Raw genomic sequence first — 24,208 nt, 5'->3', positions numbered from 1 at the left:
AGACAAAGACATCACAGGAAAAGAAAACTAAGATCAACATATCTTATGAACACGGATGCACAAATCCTCAACAAAATACTGGCAAACTGAATCAGTAACATATGAAAAGAAGCATATTCCATAGCCAAGTGGGGTTTATCCCAGGAATGCAAGGTTGTGTAATACACAATATAAATAGAATAAAATCCAAAAACCACATGATCATCTCATTAGATGCAGAAAAAGCATTTCACAAAATCCAACACCCTTTGGTGTTAAAAACACTTAACCAACTAGGAACAGAAGAGAATTTCCTCAATCTGATAAAGGGCATATATGAAAAAAACATAGTTAACACCATACTTAATAGTGAAAGACTGGATGTTCTCCTCTAAGATTAAGAGCAGGAGAAGGATGCCTGTCTCACTACTTCTACTCAGCATTGTACTATGTGTCTAGCCAGGGGAAGTAGGCAAGAAAAAGAAATTAAAGGGATCCTTATAGGAAACAAAGAAGAACATGCTGCAGTCCACACAAAACTGAAATATAATAATGTACACCTGAAAATTACACAATGTTATAAGCCAATATGACCTCAATAAAATAATTTGAAAAAAAGTAAACCTATCTTTATTATCAGATAACATGATCTTGTATGTAGAAAATCATAGGGAATCTACCAAAAACCTATTAGAACTAATAAACTAGTTCAGCAGCATCAGGATATGATTTCAATATACAAAATCAATTTTATTTCTATACACTGCAAAAAAGCATCCAAAAGGGAAATTAAAACAATAACTCCATTTACATTAACATCAAAAAGAACAGAATACTTAGAAATAAATTTAACAAATAAGTGCAAAATTTTTACTCTGAATGTATCCAGCTGGTGGCATAGCAGTTAAGTTCATGTGCTCTGTTTGGCAGCCCGGGGTTCATGGGTTCAGATTCTGGGAGCAGACCGACATATTGTTTGTCAAACCATGCTGCGGCAGCATCCCATATAAAGTAAAGGAAGATGGGCACAGATGTTAGCCCAGGGCCAATCTTCCTCAGCAAAAAAGAGGAGGATTGGCATCGGATGTTAGCTCAGGGCTGATCTTCCTCACACACACACACAAAAATTATACTCTGAAAATTACAAAATATTGTTGAGATAAATTAAAGAAGACCTAAATATATGGAAGAACAGCCCATGTTCATGGAGAGAAAACTTAATATTGTCAAGATGGTAATACTCCCCAAATCAATCTATAGATTTAAGGCATTGCCTATTAGAATCCTTGCTGCTTTCTAGAAATTGAAAGCTGAATTTAAAATTCATATGGAAGCAGGGGACACAGACTAGCCAAAACAATATTGAAAACAAAAAAAAAGAATAAAGTTGTAGGACTCACACTTCCCAATTGCAAAACTTACCACAAAGCTATAATAATCAAAGCAATGTGGTAGCGGCATAAGGATAGACATATAGATCAATGGAATAGAATTTATAGTCCAGAATAACCCTCATCTTTATGGTCAACTAATTTTGAGAAAGGTTCCAAGACCATTCGATGGAGAAAAATAGTCTTTTTAATAAATGGTGCTGGGACAACTGGATAGCCACATGCAAAAGAATGAAGTTGGACTCTTATCTAACACAATATACAAAAATAAACTTAAAATAGATCAAAGACCTAAACATAAGAGCTAAAACTATGTAACTCTTAGACAAAAACCAAGGGGTAAATCTTCCTGGCCTCAGATTTTGCAATGGATTCTTAGATGTGACACCAAAAGCACAGGCAATAAAAGACAAACACATAAATTGTACATCATCAAAATGTGAAATTTTGTGCTTCAAAGGATACTATCAAGGAAGGGAAAAGATAACCTCAAAATGGGAGAAACATTTTTCAAATCATATATCTGATAGGGACTTTCATCTAGAGTATGTACAGCACTCTTACAACTCAACAAAAAGAAAAACAACCCAGATACAAATGGACAAAGGCTTTAAGTAGACATCTATCTAAAGAAGTTGATAGAAGTATCATAAAAATGGCCGACAAACATATAGAAAGTTGTTCAACATCACTACCCATTAGGGAAATGCAAATCAAAACCACAATGAGATATCACTTCACACCCACTAGGATGGCCATAATCAAGATAGAAAAGTATTGACTAAGTGTTGGTGAGGATGTGGAGAAATTAGAACCGTCATACGTTACTGGTGGGAATGTAAAATGGTGTACCTATTGTGGAAAACAGTTTGGCAGTTTCTTAAGAGGTTCAACACAGAGTAACTATATAACCAGCAATTTCACCCCCCAAGTAGACACCCAAAAGAATAAAAAACGGGTATTCAAACAAAAACTTGCACATGAATGTTCATAGCAACAGTATTCACAATAGGCAAGAGGTGGAAACAACTTAAATCGCCATCAACTGATGAATGGATGAACAAAAGATGGTATGTCCATACAATGGAATATTAATCTACCATAAAAATGAATGAACTACTGATACATGCTACAACGTGGATGAAACTGGAAAACATTATGCTGGAGAAAGCCAGCCACAAGAGACCACAAATTGTACGATCCCATCTATATAAAGTGTCCAAGCTAGGTAAATCTACATTGACAGAAAGTAAATTAGCGATTGCCTAGCACTAAGGGGAGTGGGCGGTGGTAGTTAAAATGTACAGGGTTGCTGAGATGACAAAAATGTTCTAACAGTTGACTACAGTGATGGTTACACATATCTTTGAATGTAATAAAAATCTTTTTTTTCAGCCTAATTGAATTATAATTAACACACAGTACTATATGTCTAAGGTGTGCAGTATAATGACTTGACATATATAAATTGTGAAAACATTACCACAATAAGTTTCATTAACATCCATTACCTCATATAGTTACAAAAAAAAAAATTACCTTGTGGTGAGAACTTTTAGGATCAACTCTCTTAGCAAGTTACAATTGTACCATACAGCAGAGACAGCTATAGTCAACATGTCGTAAATTACATCCCCAGTCATTATTTATCTTATAACTGAAAGTTTGTACCTTTTGATCACCTTCCTCCAAATCCCCCATCTGCAGGGTCTGATGGGGACACTAATGCACCTCTACCCTCCAACCACAAATATGATCTACTGTCTCTATGTGTTTGCTGTTGTTTTTAGATTCCACATATAAGTGAGATCATACAGTATTTGTCTTTCTCTGTCTGACTTATTTCACTTAGCATAATGCCCTCAAGGTCCATCCATGTTGTCACAAGGGCAGAATTTCCTTCCTTTTTATGGCTGAACAATATTCTAGTGTGTGTGTGTATATATATATATCACATTTCTTTATCGATTCATCTGTGGATGGATACTTAGGTTGTAAAAACAATTGAATTGTACATTATAAATGGGTGAAATATATAGCATGTGAATTATATCTCAATAAAGCTGTTACAGATAGACAGAAAGGAGAGAGGGAAGGAAAGATGAAAGAGAGAGAGAAAGAGAGAGAGAGAAGAAGAAGGAAGGAAGGAAGGAAAAGAAAAACAGTAGTCCACATACTTATTGAGAGAAAGAATGGATCGAGGAAATCAAATTTTAAGAGCTTCTTGGTATTTTCCACAAAGGGATCTTGTGGGTTGTTGAGGGAATCGACGTTCACTCCAAATGATGTGCTAGTAATCACATCCATGCTATAGGCCCCAAAGATGCTGAGTAGAGAAAAGAAGACATGGAAAATTAAAATTGGCACCTCTTTACTATTCTTATACAACACATGCAGCAAGAAGTGCATGTAAATTCATATGCCCAGGCAAGACAGATAAAGAGCCATACACCATCAAAATCTTCTGCTGGATCATCTAAAGAGTCAATACAACCATTACACTCACTGATGAGCTGTTTATCAGGTAACAATGACTAAGCTGTCCCTGTGCTACAGGTGATGGGGACACTAATGAAAGATAGGCCCACTTCTGAGCAGAAGGAGTACAGTCACAGATTGAAAGAGACTGATAATCAGGCAAATTATGGTACTATGTCTTGAGTATGGGCAATAGTAGATATATAACCACAGTGTTTGAGCAGGATGGAGGGTAGAATAATGAACTCTTCCTAAAGGAGTCAAGAAAGGTGACACTGACCTGGGTTTTGCCTCATCATAGTATCTATGCTGAGAGCTGATTCCTCTTTGGAATATTACAGAACAGCAGCACCCTGTTCTGAGTTGCCAGGAATGTCTTCTCTCCTTCTCTGCACCCCTGCTGGGGCTCCTGAAAGACCCACTCCTCCTCAATTCCAGTGAACTGAGGTTTCCCTGAGGGTAGACTCATTTCTACAAATGTAAGAACTAAGGGTGTTCCTAGTTAAAAAAAGAATGATAATATATCACACCAAAGTCAATTTAGGGTATGTCATAGCTAAGTGATCATGCATTCTCAGTTTTCCCAGGACAATGCTAGTTTACACCTGTTGTTCTTGCATAATTAAAAAATATCTCAGTTTAGACAATAGGTGATATGATCACCCTACCCACAGTCTGTACGGGGCCTTCTCTCTTTGAGACTGAAGGAAGGAGAAGTGGTGGTAAGATTTAACATTTAGTATTTTGCTGATATCTTCAGCTAAATCAGGAAGGGGTTTAAGTCGTTCTAAGTTCCACAGTGTAATTTTCCTGCCCCACCCACTGCCCACCAATATGTACCAAATGCCTTCCCCTCTCACCATTCCATACCCTCTATGAGTACCATCACTATACAATACACTCTTATTTTTGTCTTCCATAGTATCCAAGGTGACAATTAAGCACATAAATTAATTCTGGTTCATGTACACAGGAGAAGACCTGTTCTCCCCTGGCCGCCCTGCACTCCTTGGGTGGTCCAATGGAGTTGTACCACAAAACATCTACATCTGTTTGGTCACTAGAATAACTCAACAGCAGGAATTTTGGCTCTGTGGCAGGCAGCCGGAGGGTTTTGTGACAGAGCTCAGAAACCCAGCAGTGCACTCCTACTTACTCTTTCAAAGTGACAGGCCTGCCTTTCTCTGCTTCCTTTCTCAGGTTCCTCACCAACACATCTCCATATCGGCCAATGATGGGGAACATCTAGACACAAAATACACCACCACCCAAAGTTAAATGCAGAGACTTGAGGCCTACAAGCACCTGGCTTGTACAAGCATGGAGCAGTGAGCGACATTTTATAATGAATCTTATAATGTCTTTTCTAGGATATAAAGATAAAACACCACTTTGAGGAAGCTCAATTTCAGAAAAATACCACTTGGAAAAGGACTATGATGTTATCTTCTACCTGATCCCAGATGCATTCTTAAGTTTCTAATTAAAACTCTTCTTAATTTCTTACCTCCTTTAGCTTTCCACTGGTAAAGGTTGGAGACAGCAACATTCGTATTCTCTTCCATTGTTCATCCTCAGACATAGAGATGGCATTCTTCATAAATCCCATTGGACCAAGAGGCTAGACTCAAAAGCAAAAGACGTTTTGCCCTACATAAGTTTCAGAGCTCTCAACACTTGTGGAAAATTTATTAAATGGGCATCAATTCTTCAAAAATTATTTAGTGACTTTCCACTAAGTAGCCGACCCCATGCTAGATGCTCAATATTCACCCCCAATGTCTAGGTTTCTGTGAAGGTTTAGGAGACATCCAGATATCAGATGTAATTTCCAGCCTTTATATTCCAATCTCCTTTTTTTTTTTTTATTTTGTGAGGAAGATCAGCCCTGAGCTAACATCTGCCAATCCTCCTCTTTTTTTGCTGAGGAAGACTGGCCCTGGGCTAACATCCATGCCCATCTTCCTCCTCCAATCTCCTTTTAAGTGCAAATGATCCACATGGTGGGAAAACTGTTCTTCCAGGGAAATAGACAGGAATAAGACCTAGTACACCCTGCAAGGCTGCACAAGGTAGAAAGGGATTGGTGACAGATAGCCAGATAGCCTTGGAAAACTGTATTTGGCCTCAGAATAGTTCTGTCTTTAGATATATCTACAGCATGAGCAACTCAAAAGAAAAGGATGTCTTGAAACGGTGATTTTCGAAAAAAAGTAGTTAATATTTCAAGATTAGTAACTTATTTGCTATTCTGAAGAAATAGTACCATCACATGGAAATCCTTTCCGGTTACATTTTTTCTAAAAGGATAGAAAGGAAAAGAAAGAGATAATTCTATTTCTCAGCTTGGGACAGACCTACCATGCCAACATAATTGTGACTTTTTTTCATCTTCCAAAACTATATTTTGTCATAAAATGGATATCTCCAACACCCACTCATGATAAAAACTCAAAAGCTAGGAAGAGGGAGAAACTTCCTCAACTTCATAAACAGCATCTACAAAAAAACCTACAACTAACATTAAAGTTATGATGATAGCTGAATAGAAGACTCTAGTCTCTGTTGCCCCACAAAGAATAACAATTAAACAGCTATTGATGCATGAAAACAGGTAACAAGCTTCACCAACACAGAAGAGCAGAAAAATGAGAATAAGTACACTAAATGGGTAGGGAGCATAGTTTTATGATCTCTGCATCATCCCATCCCCCAGGCCAGCACTGCTCAGCACCAAGAGGGAACTCCCAGCCTGAGAGACTTCTACCTGCTGGGAATAGCACAGCAGGGCAAGTGACCAGTTTCCCTAGCATTTCAGGGCCCTGCACAAATGACCCACTTTGGTTTCACCCTAACCAGAGACTGGCATAGCTGACTTTACTTGAGACAGCTAGGAAGAAAGGAGAAGGGCAAGGACTAATAGTATCAGCCATGGGTGGGAGTGACCGTGGTTCTTTGTGGCCTGATCTGCAGAAGACCCCAGAAGCCTTTGCTACTGAGGAACCAACAGCCAGCGTGGACTCTGATGATGCCCTACAGATTTTCCTGCTGATAGCCTCACAGGTTTTACATTCATAGACTCCAGCTATCTGAGTCCTACTCTGCCCCACTCTACCCCAGACAGACTCTCTGATCCCCAGGACCCAAACCAGCAGTCAGAGCTAGACTCTATGCCTGGGCATGTTCATACCAACAGCTCAAGTCCCTGCAGCTGCTCAGGTGCCTGGAGCCAGCCCTAACTCCTGTCAGTGGACTGCACTGCTGCATGTGCCCACAGATAAATCTTGCAGCTGCACACCTGCACACTGCCAGCCTCAACTCCAGTCACCAGCCCCCACTGCAGTGCATGTGCTTGCACTCAGCCCCCAAAGCTGAGCGTGTGCATACTAACCACTCTGGCCACCACTTATACCTGCCTTGGTCCCTTGCCACTTGACCTGGAGGTGCTGCTAAAACCTCAACAGCCCTTGCAGCCACTGTGGACCATCCACAGCTCTTGCTGCCAAGGATCGTGCAGTTGGTGATGTTGTGAACCCCATCTGCCTGAGCCAAGCATGCCCCCCTGCATATAGAGCCACCACACACCCCCACACTTGGTACCCAGCACCGCTAGACTGAGGGCCACAGCACACTACAGTGTGCCCCAACCCACAAGCAAAGGTCTTTCCTTACTGAAGTTAGTTCATAAAGTCTCATAGAGGTGAATGCTTCTTCAAATGCACAGACACCACTGCAAGACTACAAGGATCACCAAGAATCAGGGAAACATGACAACACCAAAGAAAACAATAAACTTCCAGTAATAGACTTCAAAGAAATGGAGATCCACGAATTGCCCGACAAAGAATTTGAAACAAATCTTCTAAAGAAGCACAGAGAGCTACATCAGAACACACATAAACAATTTAACAAAGTCAGAAAAAAGTTACAAAAAGAAAAGAGAAATTCAACAAAGAGATATAAAACATAAAAAAGAACCAAAAAGAAATTTTAAAGCTGAAGAATACAAAGAATGATCTAAAGAATGCAATGAGAGCTACAAGAGAACCCTCATGAAGCTATTAGTGGATTTCTCAGGGGAAACCTTGAAGCCCAGGAAGGTTGAAATTATCTATTCAGAGTGCTGAAAGAAAAAACTACCAACCGAGAATACTTTACCTGAAAGGTGATCCTTCAGAAATAAGGCAGACATAAAGACATTTCCAGACAAACAAAAGCAGAAAAAGTTCATCACCACTAGACCTTCCTTACAAGAAATGCTAAAAGCAGTTCTTCAAGCTGAAAAGAAAGGACACTAACTAATAACATGAAATCTTATGAAAGTATAAAACTCACTCATAAATATGACTATATAGTCAAATTCAGAATACAGTAATATTGTAATGATGGTGTGCAAATCACTTACAATTCTAGTTTAAAGGTTAAAAGACAAAAGAATTGAAGATAACTATAGCTAAAGTAATTTGTAACTAGATACATGATATAAAAAGATGTAATTGTGACATCAAAAGCATAAAATGGCAGGGGAGTAAAAGCATTCAGTTTTTGAGTGAAAACAAAGTTAAATTGTTGTCAGCTTAAAATAGACTGTCATATCTACAAGGTTTTTTATTGGAGCCTCATGGTAACCACAAAGCCAAAACCTATAGTAGATACAGGAAAGACACAGAGAAAGGAATCACAGCACACTGCTATAGAAATGCATCAAATCACAAAGGAAGACAGGAAGAAGAGAGAAAGAAGGAGCAAAGGATCTATGAAACAACCAGAATAACAAAATGGTAATAGTAAGTCCTTTCTATCAATAATTACTTTCAATGTAATGGACAGATGAATGGATAAAGAAAATATGGTGTATATATACAAAATTGAATATTATTCAGCCTGCAAAAAGAAAGAAACTCTTCCATTTGTGACAAAATGGAGTCACTTGGAGGACAATATGCTAAGAAAATTAAGTCAGAGAAGGAGAACTGTCACATGATGTCACTCATATGTGGAGTCTAAAAAAGAAAAGTCAAACTGATAGCCACAGAGAGTAGAACAGTGGTTATCAGAATCTAGAGAGAGGGGAAAGGGAGATATTGATTAAGGGTACAAACTTCAAGTTTTAAGATGAACAAGCTCTGGAGACCTAATCTACCGCACAGTGACTACAGTGAATAATACTGTATTGTATATTTGAAATTGCTAAGAGATTAGATCTTCAATGTTCTTACCACACACACAAGAAAAGGTAAGTATAGGAGGTGATGAATATGTTAATTCATTTGTGATAATCATTTCACAAAATGTATTCATATATCAAAACATCACATCATACACCTTAAATATATACATTTTTATTTGTCCAAAATAAATAAATAAAAATTTAAAGATGGTGAAATACTAAATGCTTCCCCCTAAGATCAAAAACAAGGCAAAAATGTTACTCTTATCATTCTTATTCAGCATCATACTGGAAGTCCTAGCTAGTGCTGTATGACAAGAAAAATAAGTAAAAGGCATACAAACTGAAAAGGAAAAAAACAGAAGTGTTCCAATTTTCAAGTGATGTACTTGCCAATGTAGAAAATCTCAGGGAACATAAAAAGTAAAAACCTCTAGAACTAATAAATGAGCTCAGCAATGTTGTAGGATACAAGATCAACACACAAAAATCAACCACATTTCTATATAATAACGATGAACAAGTGAAAACACATTAAAGACACAATACCATTTACAATCACTTCGAAGGAAATGAAATACTTTAGGGTAAATTTAACAAAACATATATAGGATCTCTATGCTGAGAACTACAAAATGTTGGTGAAAGGAATCAAAGAAAACCTAAATAAATGGATAGACATACTGTTTGTGTCTTGACCTAGTAAAGATATAGATTTTTCCCAAATTGATTTACAGATATTATGAAAATAGCAATTTTTATTCTAAATTTGTATGTAAAGACAGAAGACCTAAATAGCTAAAACAATCCAAAAAAGAAAGTGGGAGGGATCACTCTACGAGATGGTAAGACTTACTCTATAGACACAATAATCAAGATTGAGTGGTGCTGGTGGAGGGATAGATACATAGCTCTATGAAAAGAATAGAGAATGAGAATTAGACCTACACAAATAGACCCAACTGATTTCTTCTTCTTTTTTTTAATGCAGAAGATTGGCCCTGAGCTAACACCCATTGCCAACGTTCCTCTTTTTCGCTTGAGGTAGATTCTCCCTAAGATAACATCTGTGCCAATCTTCCTCTATTTTGTATGTGGGATGCCTCCACAGCATGGCTTGATGAGCATTGTATATGTCTACACTGGGGATGCAAATCCACAAACCCCAAGCCACTGAAGTAGAGTGTGTGAACCCAACCACTCTGCCACTAGCCAGCCCTAGGCAAAACTGATTTTTGACAATGATGCAAAAGCTATTCAGCTGAGGAAAGATTGCTTTTCCACAAATGGTACTGGAGCAATTAGACATCCAAAGGCCAAAAAAAAAAAAAAAACCTTGACCTAAACCTCACACCTCAGACAAAACCTTATACAAAAATTAACACAAAATGGATCATGGACTTAAATGTAAAACCTAAAACTATATATTGTTTAGAAAAAAATAGGAGAAACCTTTGGGGACCTAATGCTAGGTGAAGAATTTTAAAACGACACCAAAGCACAACTCATAAAAGGAAAAATTGATAAATTGACCTCATTCAAATAAAAAAAAATATTTCCTCTGCTGAAGAACCTGATAAGAGGAAAAGACAAGCTATAGACCATGATGATAAAAGAATAGTAAGAGGGACACTTGTGGTGATGGAAGAGTTCTGAATCCTGATTCTGGTGGTAGTTACACAAATCTACATATATGATAAATTTCCAGACAGACACACACACACATGTAAATGAGTGCACACAAAACAGATGAAATCTGAAACAGCTATATGGGTAGTACCAATGTCAATTTCCTGCATTGATACTGTACTATAGTTATGCAAGATATTACCACTGGGGGAAACAGGATGAAGGGCACATGACATGGCACCTCCTTGTAATTTTTTTGTGGCAACTTCCTGTGAATCTATAATTATTTAAATAAAAATTTAATAAATAAATAAAATTTAAAATTTAAAAATAATGGATGGCCAAGTGCTATCACCATCATGGCAGAATGAGTTTTCCCCTTTGTCTCTCCCCTGTAAGTTAAACAGAAATCAATTGACCAAAACGGTATTCCCTACAGGGCACAACAGGTCACCTAAGTTATCCATGCAGCTATACATCTGAAAGTGGGTGGACTGTAACCCCAGGAAGCAGTGAAACTAGGGGAGCAGCCCTTTCCCCCTCCTCTGGTAGAAGTGATTCAGGGCACAGATCCTTACACGGTGGCCTGCGTGACAGTGAGTGGAGGTGAGGAGGCCCAGACCATGCACGACTGCCTGCAGAGCAGGGGTGGCAGTCTATGTGACCACCCATGGAGTGGCAGCAGAGGCAGCGGCCCAGCCCACACAACAGCCAGTGGACAGCAACAGCAGCCCAATCTGGACAACTTGGAGCAGATGGGGCAGGAGCAGAAAAAATAGTCCCTGACTCTCCCCAGTGGTGGCAGGTGGAAACTGTGACCAAAAGCATCAGGAAACACAGGAGAACTGGTGAAATAGCTCCCACTGGTGGCTCGCCCAATACCAGCTCCACAAGCAGTGGGGGCTGCATACAAGTCTCTGGGTCCCCAAGCCCCTACCAGATGCAGTGATGCCTGAAAACCCAGCACTCCTGGCATGATGCAAGCAGTACCACCAGAAACCTGGGAATAGCAGTGAAGCTGGTGAACAGGACAGCAGCACCTAAGCCCGCAGACAGCCAGTAGAGGAACATGAGATCCAGGCAACCCCAGAAGCAGCGTAAGTGCTCACAGCCTGGTGACCCCAGTGGCATCACCTGAGACTGCAGTAACATCATAAGCAGCAAGGCACCAGCAACCCCAGAGGCACAAGCAGTACTAGGAGGGCACTGACGATGCCTCTAGCAGAGGCAGTGGGGGGAGGAAAGTGCAGGTTCTCAAATACAATCAGAAGCAGCTCAGAACCAAAGTCACCAAAGCCAAGTAAGAAAAGGTGATTAGACTACAAATATGCTGGCAGAGAATCAATTCATCAAACAACATGAAGAACTACATTAACATGGCAGAACAGAAGGAAAATGACAACTCTCAGAAACCAAACTTGAAGTCACAGAAAATTACAATCTAACTGACAGAATTCAAAATAGCTGTCATAAAGAAACTCAACAAGTTACAAGAAAACTCAGAAATACAGTTCAATAAGCTCAGGAATAAAATTAATCAATAGAAGGAATACTTCAAAAAAGAAATTGAAGCTCGAAAACAGAAATTCTGGATATGAAGAAGACAATTAATGAGATAAAAAATAATGTAGAAAGCATTAATACTAGAGAAGCTCTTGTGGAGGAGAGAATTAGTGAGCTTGAAGATAGAAACCCAGAATTGACTCAAGTGGAGGAGGAGAGAGAAATAAGATCTTTTAAAAATGAAGAAATTCTTTGATAAATATCCAGCTCAATTAGGAAAAGTAACAAAAAGATTATAGATATTCCAGACAGAGAAGAGAAGCAGAAAGGAGCAGAGAGCTTACTCAAAGAAATAATAGCTGACAACTTTCCAAACCTAGGGAGGGAACTAGACAAGCAAGTACATGAAGCCAATAGAACTCCTGATTACATCAAGGCAAAATGATTCATTCCAAGGCATACAATATTAAAATTGTCAAAAATCAATGACAAAGAAAGAGAGAAGAAAATAACCTTCAAAGGAACCCCCAATAGGCATTCAGCAGATTTATCAGCAGAAATCCTACAGGCTAGGAGTAGAATGATATATTCAAAATACTGAAAGACAAAAACTATCAGCCAAGAATACTCTATCTAGCAAAATGATTCTTCAGATATGACAGATAAATAAAGGCTTTCCCAGAAAAACAAAAGCTGAAGGAGTTCATCACCCTTATACCTGCCTTACAAGAAATGTTGAAAGGTGCCTTCCTACGTGAAACAAAAAGGCAAAGGTTTACAAAGCTTTGAGCAAGGACAGAAAAAATCAGAAAAGTGCAGCTCTATATCAGAATAGGTTAGTTATAACTTAATTATAACATAAAGGCTAAAGGGAAAGAAATCATCAAAGTTAACTACAAACACGTCAATTTGGTCACAAACTCACAATACAAAAAGAATAATTTGTGACAACAAAAACATAGAAGGGGTGGAAAGGAAATGGGTGGAACGTGCATAGGCTAATGGAGATAATAGGCTATGAGAAAAAGGACTAGGTAATCCATAAGATCTTTTATACAAACCTCATTGTAACCACAAAACAAAAAATCAGAGGAGAGTACAAAATCATAAATAAGTGGTAAACTGAGAAAACAATCACAGAACACCACCAAAATGATATGGTAGACAGAAATACAAGGAAAAAGAAACTGGAAAATTAGAATGACCAGAAAACAAAAGATAAACTAGCACTCTTAAGCCCCCTTTTATATCAATATTCTAAATGTAAATGGATTTAATTCACCAATCAAAAGACACTGACTGGCTGGATGGATTAACAAACAAGACCCCAAAATATGCTGCCTCCAGGAAATATGTCTCAGCTCTAAAGACAAACATAAGCTCAGAGTAACAGAAGGAAAGATGATACTTCCAGCAAATGGCAACCAACAGAAAGCACATGTAGCCATACTTATATCAGACAAAGCAGACTTCAAGATATAAAAGATAATAAGAGATAAAGATAGCCATTATATAATGATAAAAGGGACATTCCACCAAGATAACATAATACTTACTAATATATTTACACCTAACACAGGAGCATCAAAGTATATAAAGCAACTATCAAAAGACCTAAAGGGAGAAATTGACAACAACAAAATAACAGTAGGGGAACTTACCACCCTATTTACATGAATGGATAGATCATCAAGACAGAAAGTTAACAAGGAAACAGTGTCCTTAAATGAAATACTAGACAAGACGGACTTCATATATATAGAAGATTCCATCCAAAAATAGCAGAATACACATTCTTCCCAAGTGCACATGGAAAATTCTCAAAGACAGACTATATGTTGGGAAACAAAGCAAACCTCAATAAATTGAGAAAATTTGAAATTATATCAAGCGTCTTTTCTGACAACAATGTTATGAAACTAGAAATCAACTACAAGAAAAAGCCGGAAAAGTCACTAATATGTGGAGACTAAACAACACGCTACTATTCGATCAATGAAGAAATCAGAGGAGAAATCAAAAGATACCTGGAGATAAATGAAAATGAACACAAAACATACCAAAACTTATGAGATACAGCAAAAGCCATACTAAGAGGGAGGTTTATAGCAATACAGGCTACCTCAAGCAACAAGGAAAATCTCAAATAAGCAAGCTAACACTGTATCTAAAAGAACTAGAAAAAGACTAACAAATAAAGCTCAAAGCCAATGGAAAGAAAGACATGATAAAAATCAGGCAGAAATAAAAGAAATCGAGATAAAAAAGCAATAGAAAGGATCAATGAAATTAAGAGCTGGTTCTTTGAGGGATAAACAAAATTGACAAACCCTTAGCTAGACTCAGTAAGAATAAAATAGAGAAGATGCAAATAAATAAAAACAGAAATGAAAGAGGAGAAATTACAACAGATACCACAGAAATGCAAAGGATCATAAGAGAATTCTATGAAAAGCTAATTGCCAAAAAAGTGGATAACCTAGAAGAAATGGATAAACTCTTAGAATCATACAACCTCCCCAGACTGAATCCAGACAAAATAAAGAAGTGAATAGGCCAATCACAAGTAAAAAGATTGAAACAGTAATCAAAAACCTCCTGAAAAATAAAAGTCCAGGACCAGACGGCTTCTCTGGTGAATTCTACAAAAAATTGAAAGAAAATTTAATTCCTATCCTTCTCAAATTATTCTGAAAAATTGAAGAGGATGAGACACTTCCTAATTCAATTTATGAGGCCAACATTATCCTAATATGAAAACCAGACAAGGACAACACAAATAAGGAAAATTACAGGACAATATCACTGATGAACATAGATGCAAAAATCATCAACAGAATATTAGCAAATCAAGTACAACAATACATTAAAAGGATCATACACCACAATCAAGTGGGATTTATTCCAGGGATGCAGGGATGATTCAACATCTGCAAATCAATCCATATGATACATCACATTAACAATTGGAGAATAAAAATCACATGTTCATCTCAATAGATGCAGAGAAAGCATTTGACAAGACCCAACATCCATTTATGACAAAAACTCTCAGTAAAATAGTTATAGAAAGAAAGTACCTCAACATAATAAAGGCCATATATTACAAACCCACAGCCAATGTCATACTCGATGGTGAAAGACTGAAAGCCATTCCTCTGAGAACAGGAACAAGACAAGGATGCTCATTCACACCACTGTTATTCAATATAGTACTGGAAGTTTTAGCCAGAGCAATTAGGCAAGAATAAGAAATAAAAGTGATCAAAATTGGAAAGGAAGAAGTAAAATTCCTACTATTTGAGGATGACAAGATTTTAAATATAGGAAACCCTAAAGAATCTACCAAAAAACTGTTAGAAATACTCAACAAATACACTAAAGTTGCAGGGTACAAAATCAACGTACAAAAATCAGTTCTGTTTCTATACACTAATAACGAATTAGCAGAAAGAGAAGTCAAGAATTCAATACTATTTACAATCACAACAAAAAGAATAAAATACCTAGGAATAAATTTAACCAAGGAGCTGAAAGACCTATACACTGAAAACTATAAGATATTATTGAAAGAAATCGAAGATGACATAAAGAAATGGAAAGGTATTTCATGTTCATGGATAGGAAGAATAAACATGGTTAAAATGTCCATACTACCTAGAGCAATCTACAAATTCAATGCAATCCCTATCAAGGTCTCAATGACATTTTTCACAGAAATAGAACAAAGAGTCCTAAAATTTATATGGAACAACAAAAGACCCTGAATAGCCAAAGGAATCCTGAGAAAAAGAAAAAAACCTGGAGGTATCACACTCTCTGAATTCAAATTATACCACGAAGCTATAGTAATCAAAACAGCATGGTACTGGCACAAAAACAGACACACAGATCAATGGAACAGAATTGAGAGACCAGAAATAAACCCACACATCTATGTATGGCTAGTCTTTGACAAAGGAGCCAAGAATCTACAATGGAGAAGGAAAGTCTCTTCAATAAATGGTGTTGGGCAAACTGGACAACCACATGCAAAAGAATGAAAGTAGACCATTATCTTACACCATACATAAAATTAACTCAAAGTGGATTAAAGACTTCAAGGTAAGACCTGAAACCATAAAACTCTTAAAAGAAAATATAGGCAGTACACTCTTTGACATAGGTCTTAGCAGTATCTTTTTGAATACCATGTCTACTCAGGCGAGGGAAACAAAAGGAAAAGTTAACAAATGGGACTAAATCAGATTAAAATTCTTCTACACAGCAAAGTGAACAATCAATAAATGAAAAGACAATCTATCAACCAGGATAAAATATTTGCAAAACATATATCCAACAAGGGGTTAATTTCCAATATATGGAAAGAACTCCTACAACTCAACACCAAGAAAACAAAAAACTCGATCCAAAATGGACAGATGATATGGACATTTTCCCAAAGAAAATATACAGATGGCCAACAGGCACATGAAAAGATGTTCAGCATCACTAATTATTAGGAAAATGCAGTTCAAAACTACAATGAGATATCACCTCACACCATCAGAATCGCTATAATTAACAAGACAAGAAATAACACGTGCTGGAGAGGATGTGGAGAAAAGGGAACCCTCATACACTGCTGGTTGGAATGCAAAGTGGTGCAGCCACTATGGAAAACATTACAGAGATATCTCAAAAAATTAAAAATAGAAATACCATATGATCCTTCTCTCATCCTACTAGGTATTTATTCGAAGAACATGAAATCAACAATTCAAAGAAATTTATGCACCTCTATGTTCATTGCAGCACTATTCACTATAGCGAAGAAGTGGAAGCAATCCAAGTGCCCATCAATGGATGAATGGATAAAGAAGATGTGTATATATACACACAGTAGAATACTACTCAGCCATATAGAAGACAAAATCATCTCATTTACAACAACATGGATGGACCTTGAGGATATTATGCTTACTGAAAGAAGTCACGCAGAAAAAGACGAATACTGTATGATTTCATTCATATGTGGAAGATAAACACATAGATGGAGAACAGATTAGTGACTACCAGAGGAGAAGGAGGTGGAGAGATGGTGAAAGAGATAAAGGGACACATTTGTATGGTGATGGATAGAAACTAGACTAGTGGTGGTGAACGTGATGCAGTCTATACAGAAACTGAAATATAATAACATACACCTGAAATTTATACAATGTTATAATTATGATCTCAATAAAATAATTTTAAAAAATGGATGCCTACCCGCCGGTTTGTGAAGACAGAGTAACATTCTTTCACTAGTACTGTTTTGATCATGTCTGGATCTGTGATAGCCAATACAGGCTGTGGGCCATCATAAAACCTGTTAGGGAAACAGAATTGATTAAATTTAACAAGCCAGATTCTACAGCTGGAGCCATGCTTGGAAGTCCAGACTTTCATCCCGACGTTACATAATCCATACTCCTAGAGATCATGGTTGGAAATAACATTAGAACATTTGTTAAGTCTAGGTGGTTTGTACATGGGTATTTCCTATATCATTCTCCATAATTGTTTCTATGTTTAAAATATTTCATTATAAAAAGAAAGTTGGGTTAGTAAATAATTTAAGATAAGTAAATTATCTAAGAGAAAAACAATAATTAATTAAGGAAAGTCCACCCACTCAGTCATGAAAAATTATAGTTTTGGTGATCTATCAAAATATGACATAATATGAGATGAAAACTGTAGACATACTGATCACAAATATATAAAAGTGTGTCTACAAATGGAGACAGATTTGGAATGCTCAAAAAGTGATAGTAGGATCTGAATAATTTCATTCCCTGTTTCCAAAATTTCTAAAAGAGGCTCTGGACTGAGATTGTCTTCCATGCAATGAGGACATCATCATAACAACAAGTCTATCCAATGAAAGTTTCTAGAATACTCACCCCCACATATTTCCATATTTTTTAAAACATTTCTTGTCAAAATCCCAAAAACCCTGCAAGGAGAAACAAATTCAATTATTAATCTAAATGTATTGAAATCTACCTCTAATTGGGACAGAAATGACTCAAATCCCATGAAATTGGGCTTACTATCTTTGACCGGCAGTTAGAGGGAAGCTGTTATTCAGAGACATGTTAAGGGTTAAGGAAAGAAAATAGAGGAGATATTTGAAATGGAGCATTTAAAATCACTCTAGAATTTTCTCCGGGTATTGTAGATACTAAATGACTTACGCATGTCATGAATACTCAGTAACTCCCTCTCTTTCTAAAGTGTTTTCACGAGAAAACTGAAGTTGAGGGAAAGCAAGAGCGGCCTGCACAATCTTTGATCTCCTAGTTAAGCATCCTTTTCATTTATCTCATGAGTTCTCTCTAGAATTCCAGGAGAATTAGGAAGTTTAAGACACCAGTGACCTTTTTGATCTAGCAGATTTAAATAAGTCTAAGACATGTTTCTTGAGCGAAAAAGTGAGTGAGTGAATGAATGAATGAATGACAAAGTAGACTTGCCTTCCAGTTTTCCAGCTCAACATGGAAAGGATGGGGAGAAGCCACTAGTCCACATAGGACAAAGCAAATTAAAACACTTGCTCTGAGTTTTCGCTTCCGTAACTTAAAAACAATCTTCCCATCACTAAGTTTCAGTTGTGATGTTTTGACAATATAAAAGAAGTTCCCAGGAATATAGATCTTGGGGGGAATCTACTAAGGAGCTGATCTGGGAAAGGTGGAAAGGAAATTATTGCTTTTTCAGAGGACAAAAAAGACCAAAATTTCTTAGGCAGTATTTAGGCCCTGAAGGCCTTAGTTGGAAGAACTGGGACCTGAGAAATAAGCCTCAGATCTGTGGAAAATGAAATCTGAGGCAAAGAGCAGCCTGCACACAAGGTTCTCCCTACTGGCCTTCTGGACCTGAGGTTGTAACCTTCTATCCAGTGGCCAGGCCCTGGGAGAGGGATCGGAGCTGGATTAACCACAAAGGCTCTGCCAAAACCTACAGTCCTTGTGTGACCTACCACATTCTGTTCAGTTACATTAAGTTTTTAATAATTTTGTCAAATCATCTCCCTTCTAGGGATTTTTTATAAGCGATTCTGCCTTAAAAAAAAAAAAAACACAAAAACTCGAAGTCTATCTGAAGTCCATAGACAACTATTATCTTTTCTCAGTATACCCACTCTCTGCTCAGATGCACCCATAGGGAGCCTCCTGAGAAGGCAGTGAAGTAAAGAAGAAAGCTCTTATTCCATTTGTCAAATCTCAAAAGACGTCACTGGTAACAAAAGGTGAGTTACAGCCATCAATACAACTGCAGGAGTTTAACAGTTCTTGAGAGAATTCAAGTATGAGCAAATTACCCAACAGTGTATACTGGCGCTGCCTAATAGCCTGAAATTTCAAAGCTACACAGGAGAAAGAAGAAGAAGAAGAAAATAATGATATGCAGAGCTTATGCTATGAACAGTAAAGTCTGACTCTAGTATACATAGCTTAATGAGCTAATCCTGGAAATTCTCTTTATTCTTTTCTCCTAATATTCAGCACAATTGTGCCTTCCTGGGAATCTGCACCTGGAAGAAAGAAAATCCTCTTCAAAATGCTCACAAGTTGGAACACCAAGTCCTGGGCTGAATCAGCCAGAGAGCTGGGCTGTCCAACTGAGGCAAAACCTGAGTTTCATAACAGCTGAAAACAGATCCCTGGAGTAAACCTAGCCATGTGCTGGGTGGGGCCTATGACACCATTTCTTGAAGTGTGAAACCTCAGAACTTCCTCCTGAGAAGGGATATTTTTACTATAAAACTAATCTGGGATTTGCAACCATAAGAAGCAAAAGAGGGAGCTTATAAAATACTCAACTTAAGGTAGCCCAGAACTGTTCCAAAAAATGGCAGAGGTGTCGGCCCAGGAATTCCCAGCTTCTTAAAAAGTCCATGTGAATAGGTCCCATATCTATAAAGTGAAAGAGAAAGCCAGGTTGCAGGGATTGTGGAGTAGGTGCTGGGGTTGGCCAGTCCCTGTTTCAGAACTGGAACAGTCAAGTGAGGGAGGTAACATGTAGATGATAAATAATAACAGCAACTCCAACAGCAATAATTACATTCACTCATCATCTCCTTTCCCACCTCCACTGCGAGACCACACAAAGTAAAGATGAGTAGATAAAAGCAGCTGAAGTCTCTGTGGTCCCAATCCTAGAGTGAAGACTTGATAAATGTTTCCAAACTTAAGTGCTCGTGAGAGGTTCAGGCTGGAATTCTTCCAGGGAATTCACTAGTGTATATTTAGTAAGTCGACTCTCCCATGATCTTGAGATTTTCATTCTAGGTAGAAAGGGGAAAAATTTCTTTTTCTCCTCCAATGAGATTTGGCATAACTGTGTCCACTCAATGAAAGAGAGTTACTGAAAGCCTACCATGACTTTGTTCTTACAGTTTTCTCAGAGGCTTTTATGCTTTTCCTTCCCTCTATGCCTTGACTCCATTTTAGGATCTGGTCCTTCTTAAATCTATCTTCATAGAGAGGCCTTGGGGCAGCCAGTTTTTTTATCTCTATAGAATGACAACCATGTTCAAGCTTCCATTGGCCTCAGAGAAATGTAAGTGTCTTTAAGCTACACCCAAGTCTCTGTCGTTAGGCAATTTGCTTGACTCGAGCTAAAGAGTAGGGTGATTGGCCCATATGCTCCCTGAATGATACTGTATAAAGGAACCAATGACTAAAGAATCCACTTGCAGATAATTCTTCCCCTCATGGGCTCTGGTCCTCCAACCTTGACACTCACCTGCTAAGCACAATGCCAGGAATGCTCTTCTTTTTCAAGATGGTCCCTCACAAAGCAGTTACTTCACTGCCTCGGTGCATCAACTGTCTCAAGAACCCATTAAGGCTGGTGCGCCCTATGGGAGGTCTGCCAGTAACTCATCTTTCATGTGTCATGTGTGGAATCCCACAACTGGGGATTCTGGATCCTTGCAAGCCTTCTCACTCACTCTTTTTACTGAGAGGTGGCAGAATGGAGGGAGAAGAGAGGCTTAGGGAAGAGGCTGCCAGCAACAATTTTAACCATGAAGTTGCTAGGCTTACAAGGCTAACTCTGTGGAGGCAAATTAGGAAAGTATGGCTGAAAAGTACGTTATGTATAAATAGTTCAACATGCCTTACAAGTGCTTTCAGCTAAAATATAGGCAGCCTTCTAAAGTTCAGATACTTTCCTGTTGATAGCAAAAGATGTGTTATGAAACGTAATGAGTAACCATAAAATGTTCTAGAGAGTTCAATTAAGACCTTGTCTCTTCTTCTTTGGAAGTTAGACTTTAAGGCAGTACAGGTTCCAAATACTCTGTATAAATCCAGAAAATCTTATAATATGTGATAAAATAAATCCAAAAAAATTTACATGAAAGGATGTATGTTTGAAGTACCCAGCAGAGGCACCTTGGCCAGGCCCAGCTGGGCATTTGGATCCTTCCTCCAGTGCAGTTGATGGAAGCATGAGCACTGGCTGCCAGAACCAGGGGTGGCCTAGTTCCTTCCTTTGCCATCACAACCATGCAATTCACTTAAACCAATTTCTGCTTCTGAACTTTCGATGTGCTACATGAACTCTCAAGTGAGGCCAAGCAATTGAGTGAATGTCAGCAACAGTGATCCCCAAGGAAAATATGGTCTAGTGTCTAAACACGCATGCTTCCAAACCAAGGCAGAGGGTGGGCGGGGTGAGTTCCTCAGTTTATTTCCAGCTTCCCTGTTTTTGGTAGAGTAATGCTGCTTTTGGTACAAATGAAGGGGCTAAGAATAAGGCCAACCATTTTTATTATGTTTACATTGTATTGACATAAGGAGGGTATTGTCTACTCTACAGCAACAGACTCTTGGCTGCATCAGCGTCTCTAAGGCTACAGTGTTGTTTGTCCAGTGGCGGCAGTATCTAGTTACAGTCCTACTGCCAGACAGACCACACACAGAGTGACTTAGATGGTGTCCCTGTCCAGGTTTCAAGCAGATGAGATGCTAACCCTACTGCCCTGTGAGGGACCTCCTGTGGGACCAGGACAGAGGAGTATCTCTGCTCTGAAGGATAAGAAATATTTTTCCACTCCATCCTAACTCCTACCTGGATGCCTCTCATACCATCACTGGCTCACAGTCTCAGTTACTCACCTGCGCTGAGAGATTAGAAGAACCTGCTGGACAGGTATATTTTAAAATATATATGCAATTATATCATAGAAGTATATATTTGCACCCTAGATTCATATTCTTGACTTTTTTCCAGAAGGGTGAGGTTATTTATGCACTTTTGTAGTCACAAATCCTGAACCAACAGCCTTCTTTTATCCTTCAGAAAGTACATGCTGGAAACAGTCTTATCTCAGCAAATAATCTAGTATTAAATAGAGTGGAATTAAACCACATCAATTAATTTTAAAATGTCATCAGTCAGAAAATATGTTGCTACTATACCTAGAATTCCTAACATTACTTTCAATGAATTAAAACCAGATTTATATTTCCTATGTTCACATCTGTGTTCATGATTTCCTACTCTCAGAATGTGAAATTGAGACTGAGGTCAAATATGACATGGAGGCCCTTCCCTACCCACGTGTCAAAAACATCTCTTCTGTCAACCTACTCCATACCAGGATCCCACCACTGAGAGGAATTCCTCTTCTGGATGGTTTTGATTTATCCTCCTGCACTGTAACTTAAAGGGAAAAAAATATTTAAAATCCAAATTGGCTTATGGGGCTCGTGCCTTTGCAGGCTGCTAGCAGATTTCATATTGAGGGAAAAGAAATCTCTATACTGATGCTAACCCTCCCAGAGACTGGAAGTAAAAGGTGAAAGAAAATACTACAATTTCAAGATTTCTACTGGGTCTCCTCTGCTCTAAAGACTTGTCATTAAGAGGTAAATAGTTCTGCATATTACAGGATGTGGGAATAAGTCTTAGAAGGGGATTCCCGGGAGAGGGGCACAGAAAATAGAAGAGCTGAGTCTGAGGAGAGAGGAGGAGCAATCTCCAGCCCACCTGCAAGTCTGGGTACACCAGGTGCCTTGTATAAATGACGCCAGTAGGTGGGAGGGAGAGAAGCAGGAAATACTCAAGTGACACGGGATCCAGTCCTTCTATGCCTCTCTTGCAGCAGATACAGGACCCAGAAGGCAAAGATAATGAAACAAAATCCAAAGCCACTTCCTCCTGCCTCCAGGATCCCTAGACCTTGGGAAGAGATGAGGATACCACTGCCCAGAGGCCATTTGTTTTTAACCTGTCGCTGCTGAATTCTGCTTCATTAGTCAAGGTCCAAAGTGGTAGTCAACCAGAAGATTATTCCCAGGGGCAAATAATGTCTCTAAACTCTACTAGCTACAGAAATTGTGAGTGGGGGGGGGGTTACTCCTTCAACAGATCTGGGTCAGATCAATAATAACTCCCCAAGTGACTGTAGCACCCAACAATTAAACAACTTCTCCTTCATTAACTAGCTTAATCTTCAAAACAGGTAAGGGAAAGGGGACCCTGAGTACCTCCCCAAGTGTATGGTTACAGAGGACACGAGCCTGGACAGTTACTCACAGATAGAGGAGCACCAGGCTGATAGCCAGGAGAACCCAGGTTTCTGTGGAAAAGCTTGGGATCAGGTCCATGGCCACTTTTCTTCCGAGATTGTCTCCTCCGAGTTTTCTTTTCAGCAGTCTGTGCTACTGTTTGCAGGCCTGTGGGTACAGAGATTCCCTTCTAGCCCAGTGGAGATTCAGTGAGGCTGGAAGGTTTATGTGCTGGGAAAGGGGGCGGTGCTGCAGCTGCAGCCAGTAGAAGGGCCACCTGTGCTACACCTGCAGGTGCCATCCCTGCCTGATACTTGGCAAATCATCATGGGTACTCCCAGTTTGATGTCCTTTGAGTTCATATTCTGTGGAAAATCAATAAACAGCTCAATCAGTGTTATCAGTAATTCCAAATATTACAGAAATTCAAGTAAAGCCACCGGCCTTCAATTTCTAACCTGCCCTTGACTCCATGGCTTGCTGCATTCCAAAATACTTGAAATCCTTCA

General features: G+C 38.5%; 1 protein-coding gene across 3 annotated transcripts in view; it reads right to left on the bottom strand.

Moving 5' to 3' along the window:
* Positions 1 to 23,798, bottom strand: part of LOC147913665 (cytochrome P450 3A12) — a 38,182-nt gene extending 14,384 nt beyond the window's left edge. For 2 of the 3 annotated variants that reach the window (XM_087417609.1, XM_087417607.1), the window contains exons 1-8: positions 23,728 to 23,798; positions 20,001 to 20,093; position 19,617; positions 18,078 to 18,130; positions 17,401 to 17,500; positions 5,356 to 5,469; positions 5,005 to 5,093; positions 3,548 to 3,696 (exon numbers count right to left, since the gene is read on the bottom strand). In XM_087417609.1, coding sequence (XP_087273735.1) covers positions 3,548 to 3,696; positions 5,005 to 5,093; positions 5,356 to 5,469; positions 17,401 to 17,500; positions 18,078 to 18,130; position 19,617; positions 20,001 to 20,093; positions 23,728 to 23,798 — 670 coding nt within the window. Of the gene's footprint in view, positions 1 to 3,547; positions 3,697 to 5,004; positions 5,094 to 5,355; positions 5,470 to 17,400; positions 17,501 to 18,077; positions 18,131 to 18,725; positions 18,727 to 19,616; positions 19,618 to 20,000; positions 20,094 to 23,727 lie in introns of all 3 variants that reach the window. The other variant, XM_087417608.1, reaches the window with a different exon arrangement.
* Positions 23,799 to 24,208: the final 410 nt, after the last annotated feature.

This window comes from Ceratotherium simum, chromosome 26 (genome assembly GCF_057802395.1).
Source record: "Ceratotherium simum simum isolate JZ-2026a chromosome 26, ASM5780239v1, whole genome shotgun sequence".
Lineage (NCBI taxonomy): Eukaryota > Metazoa > Chordata > Mammalia > Perissodactyla > Rhinocerotidae > Ceratotherium > Ceratotherium simum.
The sequence above is the reverse complement of the archived record's forward strand: the minus strand, read 5'-3'. Positions and strand labels throughout refer to the sequence as shown.